Source organism: Ranitomeya imitator, chromosome 5 (assembly GCF_032444005.1).
Source record: "Ranitomeya imitator isolate aRanImi1 chromosome 5, aRanImi1.pri, whole genome shotgun sequence".
NCBI lineage: Eukaryota > Metazoa > Chordata > Amphibia > Anura > Dendrobatidae > Ranitomeya > Ranitomeya imitator.
The window spans coordinates 168,261,418-168,274,158 of NC_091286.1; the positions used below are offsets into that span (position 1 = coordinate 168,261,418).

At 45.2% G+C, this 12,741-nt stretch overlaps 1 protein-coding gene across 5 annotated transcripts in view; it reads left to right on the forward strand.

Annotated features, from left to right (window-relative positions):
- AHCTF1 (AT-hook containing transcription factor 1) overlaps window positions 1-12,741 on the forward strand; it is a 328,409-nt gene that overhangs the window by 62,155 nt on the left and 253,513 nt on the right. For all 5 annotated transcript variants that reach the window (XM_069769303.1, XM_069769301.1, XM_069769302.1 and 2 more), the window contains exons 6-7: window positions 1-114; window positions 250-331. In XM_069769303.1, coding sequence (XP_069625404.1) covers window positions 1-114; window positions 250-331 — 196 coding nt within the window. The remainder of the gene's footprint in view (window positions 115-249; window positions 332-12,741) is intronic.

Genomic DNA, 12,741 nt, shown 5'->3' on the forward strand with positions numbered 1-12,741 from the left:
ATACCATGTTCAAATTGAAGGGGGAAGAGTTCCTGTTTTTTCTGTCACTTTTCAAGAACCTGAGAATGACCCTCGAAACTGCTGTTACCTTTGGGCTGTTCAAACAAGTCAAAGGTAATTTTTTTTAAATCCTACTACTAACATTGCATCCTTTTCCCAAAATTATTTTACATTTGAAAATTAAGACATGAATTGTTTTTTTCTTAGTTCTCCACTCATGTTGTCATATTCTTTTAATTTTTACTATAGTGGCAGAGATTTAAGCTTTCATTTGCTGCAGTTGGCTTTTGGGGACAGAAAATGCTTACCATCAGGACAAATTATGTATGAGGTAAGACTTTTGTATATTTGCATTCTGTATGGTTTGTAATTTAACCCCTTCCCGACCTGTGACACAGCGTATGCGTCATGAAAGTCGGTGCCAATCCGACCTGTGACGCATATGCTGTGTCACAGAATGATCGCTTCCCTTCAGAACCGGTGAAAGGGTTAACTCCCATTTCACCCGATCTGCAGGGACAGGGGGAGTGGTAGTTTAGCCCGGGGGGGGGGCTTCACCCCCCCCCCCCCATCCCGTGGCTACGATCGCTCTGATTGGCTGTTAAAAGTGAAACTGCCAATCAGAGCGATTTGTAATATTTCACCTATTATAGCTGGTGAAATATTACAATCCAGCCATGGCCGATGCTGCAATATCATCGGCCATGGCTGGAAACACTGATGTGCCCCCCACCGATCGCCCCCCCCAGCCCTCCGATCTGTCCTTTACACTGCTCCCCCCCCCCCCCCCGTGCTCTTGTCCGCTCACCCCCATGCTCCAATCACCCCCCCCCCCCGTGCTCCAACCACCTCCGATCCACCCCCCCCTGCAGTCCGATCCACCCCACGATGCTCCAATGCACCCCCCCCCCCCCCCGGTGCTCCGATCCACCCCCCCGTGCTCCGATTTACCCCCCCCCCCCCCCCCATGCTCTGATCCATCCCCCCCATGTTCCTCGCCCCCATGCCATCATACTTACCGAGCCTCGCGGGGTCCGTCCGTCTTCTTTCCTGGGTGCCGCCATCTTCCAAAATGGCGGGCGCATGCGCAGTGCGCCCGCCGAATCGGCCGGCAGATTCGTTTCAAGTGCATTTTGATCACTGCGATAAAACCTACCCACTAAGGTTGGGTAAGAATTAGGGTTAGGGTTTCGGTATGTGCACACGTATTCTGGTCCTCTGCGGATTTTTCCGCTGCGGATTTGATAAATCCGCAGTGCTAAACCACTGCGGATTTATGGCAGATTTACCGCGGTTTTTCTGCGCATTTCACTGCAATTTTAAAACTGCGATTTTCCATTGGAGCAGTTGTAAAACCGCTGCGGAATCCGCAGAAAGAAGTGACATGCTGCGGAATGTAAACCGCTGCGTTTCCGTGCAGTTTTTCTGCAGCATGTGTACAGCGATTTTTGTTTTCCATAAGTTTACATTGAACTGTAAACTCATGGGAAACTGCTGCGAATCCGCAGCGTTTTCCGCAGCGTGTGCACATACCTTTAGAATTAGGCCATGTGCACACGGTGCGGATTTGGCTGCGGATCCGCAGCAGTGTTCCATCAGGTTTACAGTACCAAGTATACATATGGAAAACCAAATCCGCTGTGCCCATGGTGCGGAAAATACTACGCGGAAACGCTGCTTTGTATTTTCCGCAGCATGTCAATTCTTTGTGCGGATTCCGCGGCGTTTTACACCTGTTCCTCAATAGGAATCCGCAGGTGAAATCCGCACAAAAAACACTGGAAATCCACGGTAAATCCTCAGGTAAAACTCAGTGCCTTTTACCTGCGGATTTTTCAAAAATGAAGCTGAAAAATCTCACACGAATCCGCAACGTGGGCACATAACCTTAGGGTTGGAATTAGGGTTGTGGTTAGGGGTGTGTTGGGGTTAGGGTTGTGGTTAGGGGTGTGTTGCGGTTAGGGTTGTGATTAGGGTTATGGCTACAGTTGGGATTAGGGCTAGGGGTTTGGGGGGGTTAGTGTTGGAGGTAGAATTGAGGGGTTTCCACTGTTTAGGCACATCAGGGGTCTCCAAACGCAACATGGCGCCACCATTGATTCCAGCCAATCTTGTATTCAGAAAGTCAAATGGTGCTCCCTCACTTCCGAGCCCTGCCGTGTGCCCAAACAGTGGTTTACCCCCACATATGAGGTATCGGTGTACTCGGGAGAAATTGCCCAACAAATTTTAGGATCCACTTTATCCTATTGCCCATGTGAAAATGAAAAAATTGAGGCGAAAATAAATTTTTTTGTGATAAAAAAGTACTTTTTCATTTTTACAGATCAATTTGTGAAGCACCTGAGGGTTTAAAGTGCTCACTAGGCATCTAGATAAGTTCCTTGGGGTGTCTAGTTTCCAAAATGGGGTCACTTGTGGGGGAGCTCCAATTTTTAGGCACACAGGGGCTCTCCAAACGTGACATGGTGTACGCTAAAGAGTGGAGCTAATTTTTCATTCAAAAAGTCAAATGGCGCTCCTTTCCTTCCAAGCCCTGCCGTGCGCCCAAACAGTGGTTTACCCCCACAAATGAGGTATCAGCGTACTCAGTACAAATTGGACAACAACTTTCGTGGTTCAGTTTCTCCTTTTACCATTGTGAAATCAAAAAAATTGTTGCTAAAAGATAATTTTTGTGACTAAAAAGTTAAATGTTCATTTTTTCCTTCCATGTTGCTTCTGCTGCTGTGAAGCACCTGAAGGGTTAATAAACTTCTTGAATGTGGTTTTGTGCACTTTGAGGGGTGCAGTTTTTAGAATGGTGTCACTTTTGGGTATTTTCAGCCATATAGACCCCTCAAACTGACTTCAAATGTGAGGTGGTCCCTAAAAAAGATGGTTTTGTAAATTTCGTTGTAAAAATGAGAACTCGCTGGTCAAATTTTAACCCTTATAACTTCCTAGCAAAAAAAAAAAAAAAATTGTTTCCAAAATTGTGCTGATGTAAAGTATACATGTGGGAAATGTTATTTATTAACTATTTTGTGTCACATAACTCTCTGGTTTAACGGAATAAAAATTCAAATTGTGAAAATTGCGAAATTTTTTAAAATTTTCGCCAAATTTCCGTTTTTATCACAAATAAACGCAGAATTTATTGACCTAAATTTACCACTAACATGAAGCCCAATATGTCACGAAAAAACAATCTCAGAACCACTAGGATCCGTTGAAGCGTTCCTGAGTTATTACCTCATAAAGGGACACTGGTCAGAATTGCAAAAAACGGCCAGGTCATTAAGGTCAAAATAGGCTGGGTCATGAAGGGGTTAAAGGGAGCATTCTCAAGTGGTCTCTTGAGCACCTCACGGCTCTGAACCCTCCTTATTTTCTGGTTGCTAGGGAGCATGGGCGAGTGCTCCTCCTTGAGTGACGGTTCTGGTCCAGAGCACTGTCCTGCTACAATATTCACACGTTTGTTGTGAATTCTGTGGCAGAGCTCCCTCCTGTGGTCACAAGTGGTACTTCGGCTGATTCTCTCTGTGTGCTTCCGTTGGTGGAGGAAAGTGGTACTGCGGTTTGTTTCCTTCCTCAGGTGATGTGGTGAAGTCGTTAGGTGCTGCTCTATTTAACTCCACCTTGTGCTTTGATCCTGGCCTCCAGTCAATGTTCTAGTGTTGGACCTGTTTCCTCCTGGATCGTTCCTGTGGCCTGCTGCTCTGCATAGCTAAGTTCCGCTTTGCTATTTTGTTTGCTGTTTTTTTCTGTCCAGCTTGTCTATTTGTTTTTTCCTGCTTGCTGGGAGCTCTGGGACGCAGAGGGTGAACCTCCGTGCCGTTAGTTCGGTACGGAGGGTCTTTTTGCCCCCTTTGCATGGTTTTTGTAAGGTTTTGTGTTGACTGCAAAGTTACCTTTCCTATCCTCGCTCTGTTCAGAAAGTCGGGCCTCACTTTGCTAAATCTATTTCATCTCTACGTTTGTCTTTTCATCTTTACTCACAGTCATTATATGTGGGGGCTGCCTTTTTCCTTTGGGGTATTTCTCTGAGGCAAGGTAGGCTTATTTTTCTATCTTCAGGCTAGCTAGTTTCTCAGGCTGTGCCGAGTTGCATAGGGAGCGTTAGGCGCAATCCACGGCTGCCTTTAGTGTGTTGGAGAGGATTAGGGATTGCGGTCAGCAGAGTTTCCACGTCTCAGAGCTCGTTCTATGTTTTTGGGTTATTGTCAGGTCACTGTATGTGCTCTGACCTCAATGTCCATTGTGGTACTGAATTACCTTATCATGACAGTACTGGAGGCCAAAGTACTAATGATTCTCAATAGAAGGAAAAAAGAAGTTCTGAGACCATTTTTTTTTTTTCTGCACTGTGTTTTGCCTTTTTTTTCCCCTAGACATTTGGGTGTTTCAGGACACAGGTGTAGCGATGGACATTAAGGGTCTGTCTTCATGTGTGGATCAGCTCACGGCAAGAGTACAAAATATTCAAGACTTTGTGGTTCAGAATTCTATGTTAGAGATAGAACTAAATTTCTGAGTTTCAAAAATAATTGTAAACTATTTCTGGCTTTGAAGCCTCGCTCCTCTGGTGACCCAGTTCAACAAGTTAGGATCATTATTTCTTTTTTACGTGGCGACCCTCAGGACTGGGCATTTTCTCTTGCGTCAGGAGATCCTGCATTAAGTAATATCGATGCGTTTTTCCTGGCGCTCGGACTGCTGTACGATGAACCTAATTCAGTGGATCAGGCAGAGAAAAATTTGCTGGCTCTGTGTCAGGGTCAGGATGAGATAGAGGTATATTGTCAGAAATTTAGAAAGTGGTCCGTACTCACTCAATGGAATGAAGGTGCGCTCGCAGCTATTTTCAGAAAAGGTCTCTCTGAAGCCCTTAAGGATGTCATGGTGGGATTTCCTATACCTGCTGGTCTGAATGAGTCTGTCTTTGGCCATTCAGATCGGTCGACGCTTGCGTGAGCGTAAATCTGTGCACCATTTGGCGGTATTACCTGAGCTTAAATCTGAGCCTATGCAGTGCGATAGGACTTTGACCAGAGTTGAACGGCAAGAACACAGACGTCTGAATGGGCTGTGTTTCTACTGTGGTGATTCCACTCATGCTATCTCTGATTGTCCTAAGCGCACTAAGCGGTTCGCTAGGTCTGCCACCATTGGTACGGTACAGTCAAAATTTCTTCTGTCCGTTACCTTGATCTGCTCTTTGTCATCGTATTCTGTCATGGCATTTGTGGATTCAGGCGCTGCCCTGAATTTGATGGACTTGGAGTATGCTAGGCGTTGTGGGTTTTTCTTGGAGCCCTTGCAGTGTCCTATTCCATTGAGAGGAATTGATGCTACGCCTTTGGCCAAGAATAAGCCTCAGTACTGGACCCAGCTGACCATGTGCATGGCTCCTGCACATCAGGAGGTTATTCGCTTTCTGGTGTTGCATAATCTGCATGATGTGGTCGTGTTAGGGTTGCCATGGTTACAAGTCCATAATCCAGTATTAGATTGGAAATCCATGTCTGTGTCCAGCTGGGGTTGTCAGGGGGTACATGGTGATGTCCCATTTCTGACTATTTCGTCATCCACCCCTTCTGAAGGTCCAGAGTTCTTGTCTGATTACCGGGATGTATTTGATGAACCCAAGTCCGATACCCTACCTCCGCATAGGGATTGTGATTGCGCTATCGATTTGATTCCTGGTAGTAAATTCCCAAAGGGTCGACTGTTTAATTTATCTGTGCCTGAGCACGCCGCTATGCGGAGTTATATGAAGGAGTCCTTGGAGAAGGGGCATATTCGCCCGTCATCGTCGCCATTAGGAGCAGGGTTCTTTTTTGTGGCCAAGAAGGATGGTTCACTGAGACCTTGTATAGATTACCGCCTTCTAAATAAGATCACGGTTAAATTTCAGTACCCTTTGCCGTTATCTGATTTGTTTGCTCGGATTAAGGGGGCCAGTTGGTTCACCAAGATAGATCTTCGTGGTGCGTATAATCTTGTGCGTATTAAGCGAGGCGATGAATGGAAAACTGCATTTAATACGCCCGAGGGCCATTTTGAGTATCTAGTAATGCCATTCGGACTTGCCAATGCTCCATCAGTGTTTCAGTCCTTTATGCATGACATCTTCCGAGAGTACCTGGATAAATTCCTGATTGTGTACTTGGATGACATTTTGATCTTCTCGGATGATTGGGAGTCTCATGTGAAGCAGGTCAGAACGGTGTTTCAGGTCCTGCGTGCTAATTCTTTGTTTGTGAAGGGATCAAAGTGTCTCTTTGGTGTGCAGAAGGTTTCATTTTTGGGGTTCATCTTTTCCCCTTCTACTATCGAGATGGACCCTGTTAAGGTCCAAGCCATCCATGATTGGACTCAGCCGACATCTCTGAAAAGTCTGCAAAAGTTCCTGGGCTTTGCTAATTTTTATCGTCGCTTCATCTGCAATTTTTCTAGTATTGCTAAACCATTGACCGATTTGACCAAGAAGGGTGCTGATGTGGTCAATTGGTCTTCTGCTGCTGTGGAAGCTTTTCAAGAGTTGAAGCGTCATTTTTCTTCTGCCCCTGTGTTGTCAACCAGATGTTTCGCTTCCGTTCTAGGTCGAGGTTGATGCTTCTGAGATTGGAGCAGGGGCTGTTTTGTCGCAGAGAACTTCTGATTGCTCGGTGATGAAACCATGCGCTTTCTTTTCCAGGAAGTTTTCGCCTGCTGAGCGAAATTATGATGTTGGCAATCGAGAGTTGCTGGCCATGAAGTGGGCATTCGAGGAGTGGCGTCATTGGCTTGAAGGAGCTAAGCATCGCGTGGTGTTCTTGACTTATCTCGAGTCTGCCAAGCGGTTGAATCCTAGACAGGCTCGTTGGTCGCTGTTTTTTGCCCGTTTGACTTTGTAATTTCGTACCTTCCGGGCTCTAAAAATGTGAAGGTGGATGCTCTGTCTAGGAGTTTTGTGCCCGACTCTCCGGGTTTATCTGAGCCGGCGGGTATCCTCAAAGAGGGAGTAATTGTGTCTGCCATCTCCTCTGATTTGCGGCGGGTGCTGCAAAAATTTCAGGCTAATAAACCTGATCGTTGCCCAGCGGAGAATCTGTTTGTCCCTGATAGGTGGACCAATAAAGTTATCTCTGAGGTTCATTGTTCGGTGTTGGCTGGTCATCCTGGAATCTTTGGTACCAGAGAGTTAGTGGCTAGATCCTTTTGGTGGCCATCTCTGTCGCGGGATGTGCGTACTTTTGTGCAGTCCTGTGGGATTTGTGCTCGGGCTAAGCCCTGCTGTTCTCGTGCCAGTGGGTTGCTTTTGCCCTTGCCGGTCCCGAAGAGGCCTTGGACACATCTCTATGGATTTTATTTCAGATCTTCCCGTCTCTCAAAAGATGTCAGTCATTTGGGTGGTCTGTGATCGCTTCTCTAAGATGGTCCATTTGGTACCCTTGTCTAAATTACCTTCCTCCTCTGATTTGGTGCCATTGTTCTTCCAGCATGTGGTTCGTTTGCATGGCAATCCGGAGAATATAGTTTCTGACAGAGGTTCCCAGTTTGTTTCGAGGTTTTGGCGAGCCTTTTGTGGTAGGATGGGCATTGACTTGTCTTTTTCCTCGGCTTTCCATCCTCAGACTAATGGCCAGACCGAACGAACCAATCAGACCTTGGAAACATATCTGAGATGCTTTGATTCTGCTGATCAGGATGACTGGGTGTCCTTTTTGCCTTTGGCTGAGTGCGCCCTTAATAATCGGGCCAGCTCGGCTACCTTGGTTTCGCCGTTTTTCTGCAACTCTGGGTTCCATCCTCGTTTCTCTTCAGGGCAGGTTGAGTCTTCGGACTGTCCTGGTGTGGATACTGTGGTGGACAGGTTGTAGCAGATTTGGACTCATGTAGTGGACAATTTGACCTTGTCCCAGGAGAAGGCTCAACGTTTCGCTAATCGCAGACGCTGTGTGGGTCCCCGACTTCGTGTTGGGGATTTGGTTTGGTTATCTTCTCGTCATATTCCTATGAAGGTTTCCTCTCCTAAGTTTAAACCTCGTTTCATTGGTCCGTATAGGATTTCTGAGGTTCTTAATCCTGTGTCTTTTCGTCTGACCCTTCCAGATTCTTTTTCCATACAGAACGTATTCCATAGGTCATTGTTGCGGAGATACGTGGCACCTATGGTTCCATCTGTTGATCCTCCTGCCCCGGTTTTGGTGGAGGGGGAGTTGGAGTATATTGTGGAGAAGATTTTGGATTCTCGTGTTTCAAGACGGAAACTCCAGTATCTGGCTAAGTGGAAGGGTTATGCTCAGGAAGACAATTCCTGGGTCTTTGCCTCTGATGTCCATGCTCCCGTTCTTGTTCGTGCCTTTCATATGGCTCATCCTGGTCGTCCTGGGGGCTCTGGTGAGGGTTCGGTGACCCTTCCTCAAGGGGGGGGTTACTGTTGTGAATTCTGTGGCAGAGCTCCCTCCTGTGGTCACAAGTGGTACTTCGGCTGATTCTCTCTGTGAGCTTCCGTTGGTGGAGGAAAGTGGTACTGCGGCTTGAGTTTCCTTCCTCAGGTGATGTGGTGAAGTCGTTAGGTGCTGCTCTATTTAACTCCACCTTGTGCTTTGATCCTGGCCTCCAGTCAATGTTCTAGTGTTGGACCTGTTTCCTCCTGGATCGTTCCTGTGGCCTGCTGCTGTGCATAGCTAAGTTCCGCTTTGCTATTTTGTTTGCTGTTTTTTTTCTGTCCAGCTTGTCTCTTTGTTTTTTCCTGCTTGCTGGGAGCTCTGGGACGCAGAGGGTGAACCTCCGTGCCGTTAGTTCGGTACGGAGGGTCTTTTTGCCCCCTTTGCGTGGTTTTTGTAGGGTTTTGTGTTGACCGCAAAGTTACCTTTCCTATCCTCGCTCTGTTCAGAAAGTCGGGCCTCACTTTGCTAAATCTATTTCATCTCTACGTTTGTCTTTTCATCTTTACTCACAGTCATTATATGTGGGGGCTGCCTTTTCTTTGGGGTATTTCTCTGAGGCAAGGTAGGCTTATTTTTCTATCTTCAGGCTAGCTAGTTTCTCAGGCTGTGCCGAGTTGCATGGGGAGCGTTAGGCGCAATCCACGGCTGCCTTTAGTGTGTTGGAGAGGATTAGGGATTGCAGTCAGCAGAGTTTCCACGTCTCAGAGCTCGTTCTATGTTTTTGGGTTATTGTCAGGTCACTGTATGTGCTCTGACCTCAATGTCCATTGTGGTACTGAATTACCTTATCATGACACACGTTGTCATTGTTTGTTCGACACTGTTGGCACTTTAATATTTATTTTATTTTATAGATGTAGACAAGTTTGACTGCTGCTTTAGGATCACTATTTTATCTCCCTAACTACAATGGTCTTTACTTTCTTCAAGCTGGTGGCCGCTGTTCACTTCACTGCTGAGCAATAGACAACTTTCACACAGACACTGGATTTTTGTGTTATAACAATGTGACGTTTATTTCCACAGGTTGCACAGCATTGAAAACAAAACCATAAATACATCCCTAGCCTGGTCCAGGTGCTAGCTGAACAAAATAAAAACTGGCAACTTGTATACGAGGGAGCTAGCCGCCCCATTCCGGTCAAACAAAAAGTTTAGGCACAACTACATATGAAAATGCAGCATACCATTTCTGTATAGACTTCTGTAGCTATAGTCAGGAACTTCTCATTCTGCTTAGTCATGTAAAACTCAGATACTATACACTACTGTTCAAAAGTTAGGGTCACCCAGACAATTTTGTGTTTTCCATGAAAACGCATACTTTTATTAACCCCTTTACCCTCAAAGGTGGTTTGCATGTTATGGACCGGGCCAATTTTTACAATTCTGACCACTGTCCCTTTATGAGGTTATAACTCTGGAACGCTTCAACGGATCCCGGTGATTGTGACATTGTTTTCTCGTGACATATTGTACTTTATGATAGTGGTAAAATTTCTTTGATGTTACCTGCATTTATTTGTGGAAAAAAACGGAAATTTGGTGAAAATTTTGTAAATTTCGCAATTTTCCAACTTTGAATTTTTATGCAATTAAAACAGAGATGTCACACAAAATACTTAATAAATAACATTTCCCACATGTCTACTTAACCCCTTCATGACCAGGGGATTTTTCGTTTTTCCGTGTTCGTTTTTCGCTCCCCTCCTTCCCAGAGCCATAACTTTTTTATTTTTCCGTCAATTTGGCCATGTGAGGGCTTATTTTTTGCGGGACGAGTTGTACTTTTGAACGACATCATTGGTTTTAGCATGTCGTGTACTAGAAAACGGGAAAAAAATTCCAAGTGCGGTGAAATTGCAAAAAAAGTGCAATCCCACATTGGTTTTTTGTTTGGCTTTTTTGCTAGGTTCACTAAATGCTAAAAATGACCTGCCATTATGATTCTCCAGGTCATTACGAGTTCATAGACACCAAACATGACTAGGTTATTTTTTATCTAAGTGGTGAAAAAAAATTCCAAACTTTGCTAAAAAAAAAAAAAAAAAAAATTGCGCCATTTTCCGATACTCGTAGCGTCTCCATTTTTCGTGATCTGGGGTCGGTTGAGGGCTTATTTTTTGCGTGCCGAGATGACGTTTTTAATGATAGCATTTCGGTGCAGATACGTTCTTTTGATCGCCCGTTATTGCATTTTAATGCAATGTCGCGGCGACCAAAAAAACGTAATTCTGGCGTTTCGAGTTTTTTTCCCGCTACGCTGTTTAGCGATCAGGTTAATACTTTTTTTTATTTGATAGATCGGGCAATTCTGAGCGCGGCGATACCAAATATGCGTAGATTTGATATTTTTTTTATTGATTTATTTTGATTGGGGCGAAAGGGGGGTGATTTAAACTTTTATATTTTTTTTATTTTTTTCACATTTTTTTAAACTTTTTTTTTTAACTTTTGCCATGCTTCAATAGCCTCCATGGGAGGCTAGAAGCAGGGACAGCACGATCGGCTCTGCTACATAGCAGCGATCTGCTGATCGCTGCTATGTAGCAGAATTGCACGTGTGCTGTGAGCGCCGACCACAGGGTGGCGCTCACAGCGACGGGCAATCAGTAACCATAGAGGTCTCAAGGACCTCTATGGCTACAATGGAGACGCATCGCCGACCCCCGGACATGTGACGGGGGTCGGCGATGACGTCATTTCCGGCCGCCCGGCCGGAAGCGGTAGTTAAATGCCGCTGTCTGCGTTTGACAGCGGCATTTAACTAGTTAATAGGTGCGGGCAGATCGCGATTCTGCCCGCGCCTATTACGGGCACATGTCAGCTGTTCAAAACAGCTGACATGTCCCGGCTTTGGTGCGGGCTCACCGCGGAGCCCTGCATCAAAGCAGGGGAGCCGGCATCGGACGGTATAGTACGTCCGATGCCGGTAAGGGGTTAACATCAGCACAATTTTGGAACCAAAATTTTTGTTAGGGTTAAAAGTTGACCAGCAATTTCTAATTTTTACAACACCATTTTAATTTTAGGGACCACATCTCATTTGAAGTCATTTTGAGGGGTCTATATGATAGAAAATACCCAAGTGTGACACCATTCTAAAAACTGCACCCCTCAAGGTTCTCAAAACCACATTCAAGAAGTTTATTAACCCTTCAGGTGTTTCACAGGAATTTTTGGAATGTTTAAATAAAAATGAACATTTAACTTTTTTTTTCACAGTAAATTTACTTCAGCTCCAATTTGTTTTATTTTACCAAGGGTAACAGGAGAAAATGGACCCCAAACGTTGTTGTACAATTTGTCCTGAGTACGCCGATACCCCACCTGTGGGGGTAAACCACTGTTTGGGCGCATGACAGAGCTCAGAAGCGAAGGAGCGCCATTTGACTTTTCAATGCAAAATTGACTGGAAATTAGATGGGACGCCATGTTGCGTTTGGAGAGCCACCGATGTGCCTAAACATTGAAACCCCCCACAAGTGACACCATTTTGTAAAGTAGACCCCCTAAGAAACTTATCTAGACGTGTGGTGAGAACTTTGACCCACGAAGTGCTTCACAGAAGTTTATAATGCAGAACCGTAAAAATAAAAAAAAAAATTTCACAAAAAATTATCTTTTCGCCCCCAATGTTTTATTTTCTCACGGGTAAGAGAAGAAATTGGACCCCAAAAGTTGTTGTACAATTTGTCCTGAGTGCGCTGATACCCCGTATGTTGGGGGGAACCACCGTTTGAGCGCATGGCAGAGCTCGGAAGGGAAGGAGCATCATTTGGAATGCAGACTTAGATGGATTGGTCTGCAGGCGTCACATTGCGTTTGCAGAGCCCCATATGTACCTAAACAGTAGAAACCCCCCACAAGTGACCCCATATTGGAAACTAGACCCCACAAGGAACTTATCTAGATATGTTGTGAGAACTTTGAACCCCCAAGTGTTTCACTACAGTTTATAACGCAGAGCCTCAAAAATAATTATTTAGCCCAGAATTTTTTATTTTCCCAAGGGTTACAGGAGAAATTGGACCCCAAAAGTTGTTGTCCAATTTGTCCTGAGTACGCTGATACCCCATATGTTGGGGTAAACCCCTGTTTGGGCACACGAGAGAGCTCGGAAGGGAAGGAGCACTGTTTTACTTTTTCAACGCAGAATTGGCTGGAATTGAGATCGGACGCCATGTCTCGTTTGGAGAGCCCCTGATGTGCCTAAACAGTGGAAACCCCCCAATTATAACTGAAGCCCTAACCCTAACCCTAATGGGAAAATGGAAATAAATACAATTTTTTAATTTTTCCCTTACTAAGGGGGTGATGA